Source organism: Procambarus clarkii, chromosome 24 (assembly GCF_040958095.1).
Source record: "Procambarus clarkii isolate CNS0578487 chromosome 24, FALCON_Pclarkii_2.0, whole genome shotgun sequence".
Lineage (NCBI taxonomy): Eukaryota > Metazoa > Arthropoda > Malacostraca > Decapoda > Cambaridae > Procambarus > Procambarus clarkii.
In genome coordinates, this window is record NC_091173.1 from 5,176,511 (window position 1) to 5,191,630 (window position 15,120).

Consider the following 15,120-nt stretch of genomic DNA (forward strand, 5'->3'; position numbering starts at 1 on the left):
AGATATAGAAATACAAAACAAAAATATAAACAAGACTAAGCAATACAAACACAAGATGGGTATGGGGTGCATAATAAATGAACTAAACTAACTACAAGAATATACTCTCTTAACCCCCAATGTACCTTCTTCTTGTATATAAATAAATACAAAAATAAATAAAAATAATATATATTCACACACACACACACAGGTATGTGTGTTGGGGTGTTGTTTGGGGTTGATGGTGGTGGTGGGGGAGCGGTGGGGGGAGGCCGGGGGGACAACAACAACAAGAGCGTCTGAGAGTGAGAGAGGCGACGCAGTCTGCGTGTGTGTGGTTGTAGTGTTTAGGTGGGTGGTGATGTAGCTCTACAGTTGTGGTGGTGGGTCGTTGTGATGTAGTTGTAGAGTGGTGCAGGTGGGTTGTGATGTAGTTGTGCGGAGTGTGGTAGGTGTACCCGGGGCGGGCCAGCCGTCCCCCACACACACAGTAAGAGTGTGGCCCGTCACACTACGTGTCTACTGGTGTTCTCCTCACACCCAACCTTCACCACAGGTGTACCCGGGGCGGGCCAGCCGTCCCCCACACACACAGTAAGAGTGTGGCCCGTCACACTACGTGTCTACTGGTGTTCTCCTCACACCCAACCTTCACCACAGGTGTACCCGGGGCGGGCCAGCCGCCCCCCCCCCACACACAGTAAGAGTGTGGCCCGTCACACTACGTGTCTACTGGTGTTCTCCTCACACCCAACCTTCACCACAGGTGTACCCGGGGCGGGCCAGCCGCCCCCCCCACACACACAGTAAGAGTGTGGCCCGTCACACTACGGGTCTACTGGTGTTCTCATCACACACAACCTTCACCACAGGTGTACCCGGGGCGGGCCAGCCGTCCCCCACACACACAGTAAGAGTGTGGCCCGTCACACTACGTGTCTACTGGTGTTCTCCTCACACCCAACCTTCACCACAGGTGTACCCGGGGCGGGCCAGCCGTCCCCCACACACACAGTAAGAGTGTGGCCCGTCACACTACGTGTCTACTGGTGTTCTCCTCACACCCAACCTTCACCACATGTAAATCTTTATCCACCTGCCTCTGGGTACTTGTTATACTTGTATGTCTTATGATGCAGTTGATGGTTTAATTTAGTTCACTGCACTGTATCACAGCTTCTCGTCCTCCCGAGTTTACCTGAGACCCACTGACACTAGTGGCCTCGACGAGGACAGGAAGCTGGGGGCTTGTCGATTTTCCCCCCATTTGCCTTGATCTTTTCCAGGTATATTTTAAAACTCAACACAGTTTTGGCATTTACGGCTTCGCTGGGTAGGCTGTTCAGATTCATATTTAGATTCAGATTCTTTTTTCAGGAAACGGTAGATCCATTGAGTTACATACATATTGATGGATTTAAAGATAAGGATAGTACATACAATACCTAAAGCCACTAGTATGCATAGCATTTTGGGCAAAGTGTGGGGGAAAAACACAGACTAAAACTTAATAGTAATTGTGCATTAAAAAAAAAAAGGGGGGGGGGGGAACAAGATAGAGAATCAACCCGTCCTCTTAAAAAGAACGTCACTTTTGGCCCGTCTGCGCACTATGGCCAAATTTGGACGTAATTTGAGATGAAATCGACTCGCAAAAGTGACGTTCTGTTCTGTTTTCTATTTGAGTCGTCCGGAGTACGCGCAGAGGTTATGAGAGGACACTTTAAATTAACGTTTTTCATAACGTTTTGAAACTTTATGAGAATTTCCTGCCCACCTAACCTATCAGAGGACCCTTAACTTACTGTTGTTGGAAAAAAAAAATCCCAAATTTATTTTCATTTTTTTTCAATTTTAAATTACGTCCAAATTCGGCCATACGGGCAAACGGCCAAAAGGGACGTTCTTTTTAAGAGGACAGGTTGAGAGAATAGCATTATATAAGTTGGTCAACAAACAACATTGATTACAATAGTAAGACATGGGTTGACATTTAGGGGTAAGGTAGGTTACATGGAGTTTATTAGGTAGTTTTTAGTTTTTATCTTAAACTGGTTGAGAGGGGTACAATCTTTGACATGATTGGGAAGGTCATTCCACATTCTGGGTCCTTTGATTTGTAGAGCATTTCTAGTTTGATTAAGTCGTACTTTTGGGATATCAAATAGGTATTTGTTTCTGGTGTGGTGGCCATGGGTTCTGTTACAACCTTTTAGGAAGCTTTTAAGGTCATGACTGACATTACAGTTCAGAGTTTTAAATATATAGAGTACACAAGAGAGGATGTGCAGTGACTTAATATCTAACATATTCAGAGATTTGAGTAAGGGTACCGAGTGATGTCTGGGGCCAGAGTTAGATATTGTCCTAATAGCAGCTTTGTGTTGAGTAATTAGAGGACGTAAATGATTTTGGGTAGTAGAACCCCAAGCACAAATACCATAGTTGACATAAGGATAGATGAGAGAGTAATAGAGCGTCACCAGGGCAGGGCGAGGTACATAATATCTGATCTTAGAAAGAATGCCAACAGTTTTAGAAACTTCTTTTGCTATCTTTAGAATGTGTCCCTGGAAATTCAGCTTATCAATGAGGATACCAAGGAATTTACCATCAACTTTGTTAGTAATTTGGATATTGTTTATTCTTAGATTAATTTCATTTGAGGATTTATTACCAAACAAAGTATAGAAAGTTTTGTCAATGTTAAGGGTGAGTTTGTTAGCAGTTAGCCAAAGATGGACTTTATTAAGTTCAGTATTCACTGTGACATTTAGACCAAGAGGGTCAGGACTGGAGAAAATGAAGGTTGTGTCATCAGCAAATAAGATTGGTTTGAGGTGTGAGGCATTTGGGAGGTCATTAATGTAGATGAGAATGAGGAGAGCGCCAAGTATGCTGCCCTGTGGAAAATGGTTAATGGCTGTTCCATGGGTTAATAACCTTGTGCATGAAAAAGCATCTCCTGTTTTGAGTCCTACATTGTGGCTTGTTGAGCTTGAAACTGTTGCTCCTTGTTTGTGTTACTTCTGACCTTTTGAAGAAAATACTTGAATAAAAATCTTCTAATTTGTTTAGTATTTTAAAAGTTTCAATGAAATCCACCCTGGCATGCCTGCTTTGCAGTGTTGTTAGCCCAGTGGCCTGCAAGCATTCCAGATACTAGAGATAATTTGGGTCCGGAATGACTTTTGTTGCCCGATGTTGCACCTTCTCCAGACCAGCTGTGTCCTTCTGAAAATGAGGTCTCCATGGTTGGATATAGTAATCCAAATGGAGGCACACCAGAGATTTATACAGTTGAACTATTACCTTCTTTTCCTTATAGTCAAAAGTACAGTTGAATACAGTATCCCAGGAGTTTGGTTAGCTTTTCTGACTGCTGCTCCCACCTGTTTTGCAACTTTTAATGAGTGGTGGATTTTGACTCCATGGTCCTTTTCTTTCTCGGAATTGTTCCTTTAATGTGTCACACATTTCATTTTCTGTGAATGGTTTCCCATTTTTAACCTCTAAATATTATCCTTAACCTACAATTGCTTGTGATGAATTTCTAAAGTAGATTTGGTTCTGTTTTACATTTGTCCACCATCCCTTTCTCAAAAAAAATTTCTGCCTCTCCTCACTGCTTTGTAGTTGTTTCTTGCTTCTTTGTATCGCTGGTATGTTTGGGAGTTTGACCTCCTCCTATATTGATTCGTTTTTGTATCTTTTTAGTCTCTGGCTCTCCTACAGTTTCTTTTGAACCAATCCTATTTCCTAGTGTGGCTTGTTCATTGTGTAAAAACTTTCCTATGTCCAAATTGGCATAGAAAGACCCAATCAAGACACCTTGTAATACAGTGGTATTCCCAGTGAAGAACCTTATACAGTACCTGACATGTAATAGAATATTATTTACTGGCCTCAGGATAAAGTCACCCCTTTCATCTTGTTCATAATCTAATCTAACTCTAGTATAGACCTACAGTGCAAGCTGTATATATATCTTACCCATCTTAAATCTTACCTATGCTTCACCTATCCAAATATCCCCTGGCCATATGCAACCTAACACACTTAGAAAGTAAAGATATTAAGTAAGTTGCTTATCAAACAAAATCAAATTGAATGTTTATTCGGGTAAAAGTACATACATACAACATGAGTTACAAACATAATGTTGGATTTCTGGAAAGAGGTAGTGCATGCAATGCCTATAGCCACAAATACGCACAGCATTTCGGGCAACTTAATACTGAGATCAAAGCATAAATTGAGTTGAAAAGGGGAAAGGGGGGGGGGGGGATGGCAGAAATCGGCAGTTATAAAAGTTGGTCATAATAGGTAAAGACGACAAGTTGTAAACAAGTAGGTAAAGACAAGTTAATTACCTTTATAAGTAACGACAAGTTATAAAAGGAATGGGGAGACTGTCAAATAAAAGCAGCTCCAGATTTGCACGAGTTATGTTCCCGGTAAAACCTGTGTACAACTGAAACTACACAAATCAAACTTAGGGGTACTGTCTATGGAAAATATAAAGTTATATTCCTTACAACTCAAAAATAATTAGTTTCAGCTTTTACTCAATATAACATATTTAATTAAACATTAATATGTACAGTAATTCTTCCATCACTTCAACCAATAATGGAATACTGTTCAAACTTATGTCCAGAATTCTTGATGTACAAATATTAACCCAAATGTTTGTAAAACACAAGATATGTGGACATATACATATGAAAGCCCGACTGCCAAGAATATAAGTGGTCATAAGATAATTTATAATTAACCCGTTAACCACAAATTTCCCTGTGCGTTTCAAAACTTGGTTTAAAAGTTTTCATATTCATAATTCATATTCATATCACTGAATCTGCACATATTGGTGATCCAGAGCTGAGAGAATTGTGCTCTCTAAGTGTTTAAGTTCTCAGTGATGTAAATTGTAAGGCAACTCAAATTTTCTTTAATATATACATACAGGGTAATTGCAATTTCTTATTTTACTTAAACTGTATAGTACAGTATGTTAGTAATGAGATGCTTCTGTATAAATTTAAGTTTAAATACATTACCATGATCTTTGTAATATAGTTCAGTACATTATTACAATACAGTATAATGAGTGATCTGCATGTTAAAAATGAATATTGGGTTGCCTTAAATTAAAGAGCATCCATGCAACAAAAGAAACCCCTGGTATAGTATTTGAATATTTTACTCACTACTGTACTTGTTTAAGAACCCCTAAGAAAACTTCCCATTACAAAGCTGCAGTAAAAACATCAGCTGGTTATAAGAGATTGTGTTTTTGATTGAAATATTTATTAATATTTTATTAATAATTCAAAATTACTTTGTTCTAGATTCTTCTACCAACATGTATAATGGCATTGGACTACAAACAGCCCGAGGGTCAGGCACTAATGGTTATGTGCAACGAAATCTTGCCCTAATTCGCAGCATTAAAAACAAGGTAGGTAATAGTTTTGTTAAAAAGAAAAATACAAACATGTTACACCTTTAACATTCAATCAGAAAAATTAAAGTTTCCGAGATGCAATATTCAGTTGCTTCTTAAGACGAGATTCAAAAGTGTCCTTGGCCAGGGATGGGATTCACAGAGCAGTTACGCAAGTTCTTGGGGAAAACTTTTCCTTATTAGTATGTCCTTAGCGGTCATGTTGTGATTCAATAAACTGTTTACAAAAGGCCAATCTTCCTAAAAACCTCCCCTTCTCCCCCATGTCAAGTTTTCTCAACTTCACAACTGGGAACTGAAAATTCATGTACTTTGGTAGAACCTATCATGCCAGCAATATATGCTTGGTGTATCTGTAATGTGTATTAACCCTTAACATGCTCGGGGTTTAACCCTCAAACCGGTAGGGGGCCAAATGGAATTCACACCCACAGGCGCAACAAAAAAAAAAAATCCAAAAAATTCTTTCGTCTTATAGAAGTGTTCATTTTTGTTCCCTGATCACGGAAAAAATAACAAAAAAATCGTAGGTGGCATATTTTAGCCGCAATAGGGTAGGGAAGTGTGGCAAAAAAGGGGCGTTGGCAGAGCCTTCGCCAGACGAGGTCTACTCCGCCCGAGCTGTCAGATGGCAGTTGCCACAAATATATTATTACCTAATTATTTCAATGTCTCTGATTGATTTTTTCTTAGTTTTTTTGTAGTAATATTATTCCATACAGTGAATTGTGGTATATTTATATAAAATGTGTGAACCATCGCTGTACTCAAAATTATGGTGTGCATATTAGTGATTCAATTATTTTCATAAAACAATAAACAAATAGTTTTGCTGTTGTTACACTATATACACAGGTTATATATAAGTATCTGCATGTTTTGTACACCATAACGAACTACTAAGTTGGTCTTGAGTCAAAGAGCAACGAGGAGTGACTGCCAAACACCAGCGAGCCACTCACTGCCACTCCCTCCCTCAACACCACCTCACTCACTCTCATTCACCTCCCACAATACTCTTTCTGTATTTATTCACTATACACAGACATTATATATACGTATTTACATGTTTTGTTCACCATAACTGTACATCTAAGCTTGTATGGTGAGTAAAGGCCATAAGACGTAGCTACTCACACAGTCAGCTGATCGGCGGCCGCCCTCAAGGCCAGACGCACTAATATTTGTCCTCCAACAATATTGTTTGTGGTGTTATTACGCTATATACACACATTATATATAAGTATCTACCTGCCCAAAGACCATAGTGGCCATCAGTAAACATGCCAAGTCGTGCAGACGACGCTCCTCCCTCACCAAAATGGCGGCTCCCAACCTACTCCTCTCGCTGTTATCTCACACTATACACACGTTATATATAAGTACTGTCTCCACTCGATCATCCGGACTATATGGGAAGGACCCCCAGCCGGATTAGCACGTTTTTCGGATAATGGTACTTTTTCACCTACGAGTCCAAAACTAACCATTTCCAACTATTTTTATACTACAAATAGCATAATTTGAATAGACATGCCACATATAATTATTAAATATTCAACTAGAAACCTCAACTTGCCTTTTTGTTGTTCGTCTTCTTGATTGATGACACATCTTGAAGTTAAAAATTCTTGACAATTTACGTAACTTATAGTAACACAACACTAAAATTAATACTTAAAATTACTGTACAGTTCATTAGGCAAAGTTAGTTCTCACTGTCTGCTGAGGATGCCTCACTGGTTGAAGGCGCTTGGGTTGCGCGTGCCGCCTCACTTGTTGAAGGCGCTTGGGTTGCGCGTGCCGCCTCACTTGTTGAAGGCGCTTGGGTTGCGCGTGCCGCCTCACTTGTTGAAGGCTCTTGGGTTGCGCGTGCAGCCTCACTTGTTGAAGGCGCTTAGGTTGCGCGTGCCGCCTCACTTGTTGAAGGCGCTTGGTTTGATTTTCGTACCATATATGAATCAAGTGTTGCTTGCCTTCTGTGTTCACTGGCCAGTTGTATGAACAGCTCTTTTGTTCGCCTAAGGTACGGATACATGTTTCCAACCTCTGGATGAGCACAATTTGATGAAAAATTTATTAATCCGTCAACATACGTCATGAGTACACTGTATTTCGTGGTCATTGGTGTTGGTTCTTCACTGCCTTCTTCATCCTCTTCGTCCACCTCACCAGTAACAGACTGTAGAATCTCGTCTTCACTCATCACACCATATCCTGGATCATTGGCATCTTGTTCAAGCCAATCAACCACATCCTGTCTTTTTAAGTTTTCGCCGGCATTTCTAAACATTCCATGGATTTCATCTGTAAATCCTTCAAAATCCATTTCTTCATCCTCCTCATTTCTGACCGTAGACGTGAGGAGTTTTTTCCAGGAATTTTTCAAAGTCGATTCCTTTAATTCACTCCATACCTTGGCCCAGTTATAGATGGCTTCCTTGATTGTATAGTTCTTCAAATTCTGAAGTTTTTTTTTAGCCCTGTTATCCACACAGAGTTCAATATCTTCCGGAAGAGGTAAAACCACCAAAACTTCGTTTAGCATTTTTTTGGTGTACAACCTCTTCGTAGCACAGAAAACTCCCTGATCCATAGGCCATAGGCTGAATGAGAGAGGTTGTGTTAGGAGGAAGTGCCATACACGTTATCTTGCCATCATGTGAGGTTAACGTGTCAATTCTGGGGTGGGCAGGCGCATTATCAAGCAGCAGCAAAGCCCGAACTTCGCTTGGCCTTATTTTGAGTTTCTTAATTTGATAGGCATGAACTTCCCTGCAGAACACGTCATGAAACCAGGAAAGAAAGATCTGTGTAAACCATGCATTTTTTGAGTTATAATATTTCACTGGCAGTCTGTCCATGCAATGTTGCAAGGCTCTTGGTTTCTTAGATTTGCCAACAATTGCACACGTGATTCTGTCTGTGCCGTTGGCATTCGCACACATCATGGCTGAGAGCCTGTCCTTGCAAACCTTACGTCCTGGCACACAACCCTCACTCCTCATTGCTAGAGTTTTTTCTGGTAAACTCCTCCAATACAACCCAGTTTCATCTGCATTATAAATTTGATACGAATAAATATTATTTGCCACAATATATTCTCGTAATTTATGTTTAAATGGTTCTACACTGCTTTCATCTGCACTCAGTTTTTCACCGACAATTTTCCTCTTCACAATATTGTGCCTACCCTTGAACCTTGCAACCCACCCTTCACTCGCTTCGAAATTCTTTATTCCAAGGCTTTCAGCAAATCTGCTTGCAGCATTTTGTATTTCTGGGCCGCGAATTGTCACGCCAGCTGTGCGGTGCTGAGCAAACCACTTGTACACAGCCTCATCCAACTGCACATGCGTCAAAGTTTTCATAGTTTTTCTACCACAACCTCTGCTAGTGCTTGCACCTTCACTTTCACAGGTTGAAATGAATTGCATAAGTTTCTCTTTTTGTTTCCTTATATCAGAAACAGTACTAGTGCTTATATTAAATTCCTTGGCAACACTTGAGGTCGACCGGCCATGTTCACAAAGTTGTATAACACGTAGCTTGTCCTTAAGTGTTAGGACAACCTTCTTCCTCTTACCACCTCCAGAACGATTCATGCTGCTACCAGACATAGTCTTGGCCAAAAATGTTCAAAGTTACTATGAAAATAAAAAAGCTATTTAAAAAAATATTTCACTAATGGCGCGGCACTGTGGTGTAACACGAGGCTAGAGAGCACATGGCTTGACCAGGCCTGGACGGGTCCAGTCGGGGCAGGGAGGAGGCACGTTACGTAGGCCGCCAGGAGGAAAAAAAAATATATATTTTTGAAGGAAACTTCAGCCTGTGCAAATTGTTTTTAGGAAACTTGTATGGAATTTTTTATTACATAATTACTAGTATTTCTTTTGATTTTGGCTATGATGAATTGTTCTAAAATTGATAGTAATTACTGTACTGTAGTGTATAGGCCACTCCCCATCCCCCCCCCTAATCCCCCCAGGTGGTCCCTCCCAACGCTCCCCTCTCTCCCGACACCACCCACCCACCCCACCCCCACCTACACCATGCGCCTCGAGTCTCGGGCAGACGGGATTAATACCGTATGGCCCGCCTCATGTTTTCATATACGGACAAAGGCACGATTATCCGGGCGACTGACCGGATAGTGTAATTTCTGCAGAAAATTAACCGGGCCCCAACATTTTATCCGACTAAACCTGCTTTAATCCGGTCCCTGTGGCTATTTTGGCCGGATATTGTGATAACTTTATCTGATCGCGATTTTGGCCGTATAAGGGCGTTTTCCGGATGTTTGATTCCCGGATAATCGCGGGTTTACAGTATCTACATTTGTGTTCACCATGGCGAACCACTAAGCTGGTATGGTTGATACCTGGTTGATACCTGGTTGATGGGGTTCTGGGAGTTCTTCTACTCCCCAAGCCCGGCCCGAGGCCAGGCTCGACTTGTGAGAGTTTGGTCCACCAGGCTGTTGCTTGGAGCGGCCCGCAGGCCCACATACCCACCACAGCCCGGTTGGTCCGGCACTCCTTGGAGGAATAAATCTAGTTTCCTCTTGATGGTGAGTGCAGTCAATAATTGGTGACCACACAGTCGGAAAACGACGCCACAACCCTCCCTCCCACAGCATTACTCCTCCCTCCATGGAGCACAGTGCTAAATATCACCACAATCCTGCTATTATCAGAATCCTGGTCAGTTTTATCACAGTCAGGGGGCTTCAGTAATACTATCACTGCTAAATAATAGCAGTATCATTTATATTATGGTATTTGTAGGCGAAGCTGTGGTCACAAGCTGAACAGCGGTGCTGTGAGCTCGTGCTGCGTGCGCCAGCCTTGGTGGCTTGCTCAATACTGACGCTGTAACACCCAAGAATGTTGGCCTGGATTTTTTTTCTAGGTGGCATCTGGCAACTATCGGTCGTGGCTGTACTATAGCTGCCCCTATTCCCAGGCGGGGCGTTTAAATTATAGCGCTAGACACGAAATCATATATAAATGATGTGTGCGGTTTCGGTTTTGTCACTGATATCATTTATATATGATATGCGCGGTTTGAGGGTTAATATCCTGTCATCCCCACAGGCGCATGTCATTTTGAAAAAAAAAAAACCAGCGTTGAATGTAATGAAACGCCATTTTCTGGGTGAGTCCCGGAGGCTCCCCGGAGCTATCCCAGGCTGATATGCTAATGTCAGACTTTGGCATCAGTCATGTGTATGGAGTTCTTAGGCCTACCGGGGACCACGGCCAGAACCGGGCCCCCTCAGAGAGGCAAGGGGAGCAATGGCCTATAGAAGCCCCCGTGTAGTTGGAAGCATTCTATGTCTGCCATCGACCGGAACAGGCACCCAGAAAGGTAAGCGCCCCAAAACAAACCCCTATTCTGGTTAAAATTGCTACCTAATACCGAACTAGTGGATAGAACTCCCCAACCGAAAACAAGCAAATTAGTGTGACGTCACACACTGCCGCGCCGCTGTCTGCGCAGCTCCCCCCTCCCCGGGAGGGGGAAGGGGGAGCCCCAGACCCCCCGCGCCGGCTACCCACACCTCAGTTCTTGAGGCTGGATGTCAAAAACGCGAAAAACCACCGACCGGAGGGAGGGAGGGATGCCGGGGAGCCTCCGGGACTCACCCAGAAAATGGCGTTTCATTACATTCAACGCTGGTTTTCTGGGGGGAGCCCCGTCGGCTCCCCGGAGCTAACTACCCACAGACAGAAAAAGAGGGACTTACCCGGGAGGCGGTCGTCGCTCACCCCTCAACTCGAAGCCGAGACAACTGGCGGCAACCGCCGACCCAAAGCAACACAGGCCCAACGAGGGCCAGGGACATTCACAAGGTAACGAGCAGCCAGGACCCTGTTCGACCGCCAAAATCCCCGCGCCCGATTATCAGACCAAGACATATTCCCAAAGACGGCAGCAAGAGCCGCGAACTTACGAACGTCATGGGCACGGGGATAGACCGCAGGCTGGCTAGACCTAAGAACCCTGCGGACGACCTGAGAGACCCGAACCTGCGAACAGGGAAGAAGGGAAACCGGATCAACCCACAGCGCGTCCCCGGACACAGAAGCTGTGGCGCGCAAATAACGGCGAAGCGCCGCAACCGGACACAAAACATGATGCACCCCCGGCCTGACCAACCAAGCATCAACCACCCATGGACCCCTCCGGAACGCAGCAGTCTCATTCTTCGCAGAAAAGAAGGAGACGGCTGCAAACGAACAAAACTATCACCACGACCAAAAGAGCAGAAACCCCTGCGCCGGAGGAGAGCATGAAGCTCCCCTACCCGACCCCCAGAGGCCAAAGCCAACAAGAAAAGTGCCTTGGAAAAACAATCCTGGACCGAAGGGGCCACAACGAAACGAGGAGATGAAAGGAAAGCGAGCACTCTGTCCAAAGACCAGGACGGCTCAGGCGACGCATGAGCAGGCCGGAGGTGAAACAATGCACGAGACAGCTTGCGAAATGGCGCAGACGTAACATCGATACCGAAAGCAAGCTGAAGCGGCTCCGCCAGCGCCGCACGATACGAAGCGACAGTGTTAGGCATAAGATGACGGTCCTGAAACAACCACGAGAGGAAGGACAAGACCACCCGAACAGACAAGGAGCTAACACGACGAAGACGCAAAAAGAAACGGAAGGACCGCCAGGAAACTTCATACTGCCGCCGAGAAGAAGCCCTCAGGTGGGACACCAACAAGGAGGCCACCTGATCACCATAGAGATGATGATAGACTCGAGTCAAAAAAACCATACGCGAAGACTCGAGGAGAAGATCGAACCAGCTACGTGACGTACCGGCCCGATCTGCTGAAAGAGGCGGAGCCGCGGGAAAACCCTCGGGTTCGGACACCGAGCAACCAGCGCCTGAAACCAAGGCTGGGCCGGCCACCAAGGGGCCAGAAGGACAACTCTCCCCTGGTAAGTCTCTAAGCGAGTCAGGACCTGGAGCAACAGCCGAACTGGGGGAAAGAGGTACAGGAACCCCCACCTCGACCAGTCGAGCCGAAAGGCATCGACCCCGACGGCCTCGCAATCGGGGAAGGGCGCCGCATAAACGGGAAGACGCCGCGACCACGCCGACGCGAAGAGGTCCACCTCGGGGCGCCCGAACGTCTGGCAAAGCCAACGGAAGGACTCGTCGTCGACCGTCCACTCCGTGGAGAGGGGAACGAAGCGAGACAGGGCGTCGGCCAAGACGTTGGACACGCCCCGTATGTGAACCGCCAGGAGAGCCAAACCCCGAGAACTCAGCAGACGAGTCACCCGAAGCGACCAACCCCAAAGAGACAAGGACCGCATCGAACCCCCGCGGTTCAGGCAATGAACCACCGGAGAGCAGTCCGAATGGAGCCGAATCGTCGATCCGCGGGCCACCCGAATCCTCCCCAGAGCAAACCACACTGCCGCGAACTCCCGCACCGTACTGTGAGCTCGACGGAAGGACGGATCCCAACGCCCCTGGCCGGCCTGGTGAGCACTGGTCACAAAACCCCAGCCGAGAGACGACGCATCCGTGTACACATCGAGCGAGGGCTCGGGTAGGCGCCAAGGCACTGAACCCCGAAAAACCCGAAGAGGAAGCCGGTGACGCAGCAACCGACGCAAGTCCCCCGGGGGTCGAACTCTGCGATCGCGAGAGAGGCGGAAGGGGGAACCCCGAAGGAACCAGAACAGCCGTCGAAGCCAAACCCGACCCGGCGGGTAGACCACCATCGCGAAGTTCAGGCTCCCGCACAGCCCCTCGAGCAACCGCCGGGTGACCCGAGGGCCCTCCAGAAACAGACGAAGGCGGGACCGCAGCCGCAGGAGAGACTCCGGAGGGAGAGACAAGGAGGCGGTCCGAGAGTCCCACACGAGACCCAGCCAAGTCCGAACCTGAGAGGGAACCAGATGGGACTTCCTCCAGTTCACCAAGAACCCGAACCCGGCGAGCTGGGAAAGAACCAAATCCCTGGCTAGCAAGCAAGCGGACTGGCTGGGAGCCCAAACCAGCCAGTCGTCGAGGTAGGCCAACACCCGAACACCTAGGAGACGCAAACGAGCCACCACAACCCGTGCAAGGCGTGTGAACACGCGAGGTGCCAGGTTCAACCCGAACGGGAGACAACGAAAGCGGTAACTCAGACGCCCCACTACAAAACCGAGCCAGTCCCTGAACCGCGGATGAATCGGGACATGCCAATAAGCGTCCCGGAGGTCCAGGGACACCATCCAAGCACCCGGCTCCAAGAGGAGCCGAACCTGAGACAGCGTAGTCATCCGAAAGGAGGGGCAATGAACCCAGGGGTTCAGACGGGACAAGTCCAGAATGAACCGCAGGTCCGCGCAGTCCCGTTTCGGAACCGGAAACAGACGGGAAACCCATCTGAGGGACGACGTCGTTTCGACGACGCCCAAGCGTACCCACTCCAAGACGAATCGACAGAGCGCAGGGGAAGAAGCCTGCCCCGCCAGCCCCGACCCCCCAAAGGGGGGAGGGGCCACCCAACGCCACCGCAGGCCGCGAGACACGACCCGAAAGGCCCACGAATCGTGGGACCAGGCGCGGGCGAACAGCGCAAGCCGCCCCCCCATCGCCCCGTCAAAGGGGCAAACCGCGAAAGGGCCGGCGACCCTTACGAGACCCAGAACCCCGCACAGCGCGAACACCGCGCCGACCAGACGAGGGAGGGTCCGGAGGAGGAGCCAACCCCAAACCTGACACCAGAGGCCTACCACGACGAGAGGAACCCCGAGCCCTGGCACGACCTTTCCGGGAAGACCCACCCCGGGACCCCCGGAAAACCAACAAGTCCGACATCGGACGACAAGCCGCCGACGCAGCCTGAATAAACTGCGCCACGGCCGACTCCCCAAACAGGAGAGGACAAAAAGGTGAAGAACGCCTAAGAGCCAGAGCCCAAGCAGATTCCACGGAGGAACCCAGCACCGCCTGCCGACACGCGAGACGGGAAGCATAGAACAGGGAAACCGCATCCCGCAAAATCGGCGTGAACAGCTTCAACAAGGCAGCCAACGAACGCGCAGCCGAGGACAAGGTGCCGGACCCCGGGACGGACCCAAGCGTCCCCACATCCTCCACGAGCCAATCCGAAGACAGCTCCAGGAGGGAAAAGAACCGCAAGGCCGAACACAAAAGGCCCCGAGCGCGCAAGTCCTCCGCCACGAGCGCCGCCGAAAGGGAGGGAACCTGCACATGGAGCTGAATAACGCCCACATCGCGGGGAAGGGCAGGGGCAAACAAGCACTCATTCAGGTACTCAAGTTCACCCCCCAGGAAAACCTGAAGCACCGTGGAAGCTTCCCGCCACTCCAGCGTGCGGGAACGACAGAAGGAATGCCAGGAATCCAGACCAAACAAGGGGCAGTCTGCTAGCCAGGATGACTCCGGAACCTCGTAACGGAGCCAGAAAGGGAACGAAGTCCCAAACCTGAACGTGGACGGATCCATTTCCGAGGCATAATCCGGGTCACGCAGGAGGTAAGCTGCAAAGGCCGCTCGCACCACACCAGGTTGGATGCGATAAGCCGAAAACCTCCGGAAGGACGGAACCGACGTACCCGGGGGAACACGGAACCGTACCCGGGGAGGGGCCGACACCAAATCCAACTCGTACGCAGAGGGGGGGGAAAGA

General features: G+C 47.2%; 1 protein-coding gene across 4 annotated transcripts in view; it reads left to right on the forward strand.

The window, feature by feature from the left end:
• The first annotated feature begins 225 nt into the window (after positions 1 to 225).
• LOC123761784 (serine/arginine repetitive matrix protein 2) overlaps positions 226 to 15,120 on the forward strand; it is a 236,293-nt gene continuing 221,398 nt past the window's right edge. The window contains exons 1-3 of one of the 4 annotated variants that reach the window (XM_069330511.1): positions 270 to 434; positions 749 to 1,062; positions 5,337 to 5,446. In XM_069330511.1, the coding sequence (XP_069186612.1) occupies positions 5,351 to 5,446 (96 nt within the window). In that variant the 5' untranslated portion in view covers positions 270 to 434; positions 749 to 1,062; positions 5,337 to 5,350. Of the gene's footprint in view, positions 435 to 748; positions 1,063 to 5,336; positions 5,447 to 15,120 lie in introns of those variants that run through there. The other 3 variants (XM_069330510.1, XM_069330514.1, XM_069330513.1) reach the window with 3 other exon arrangements.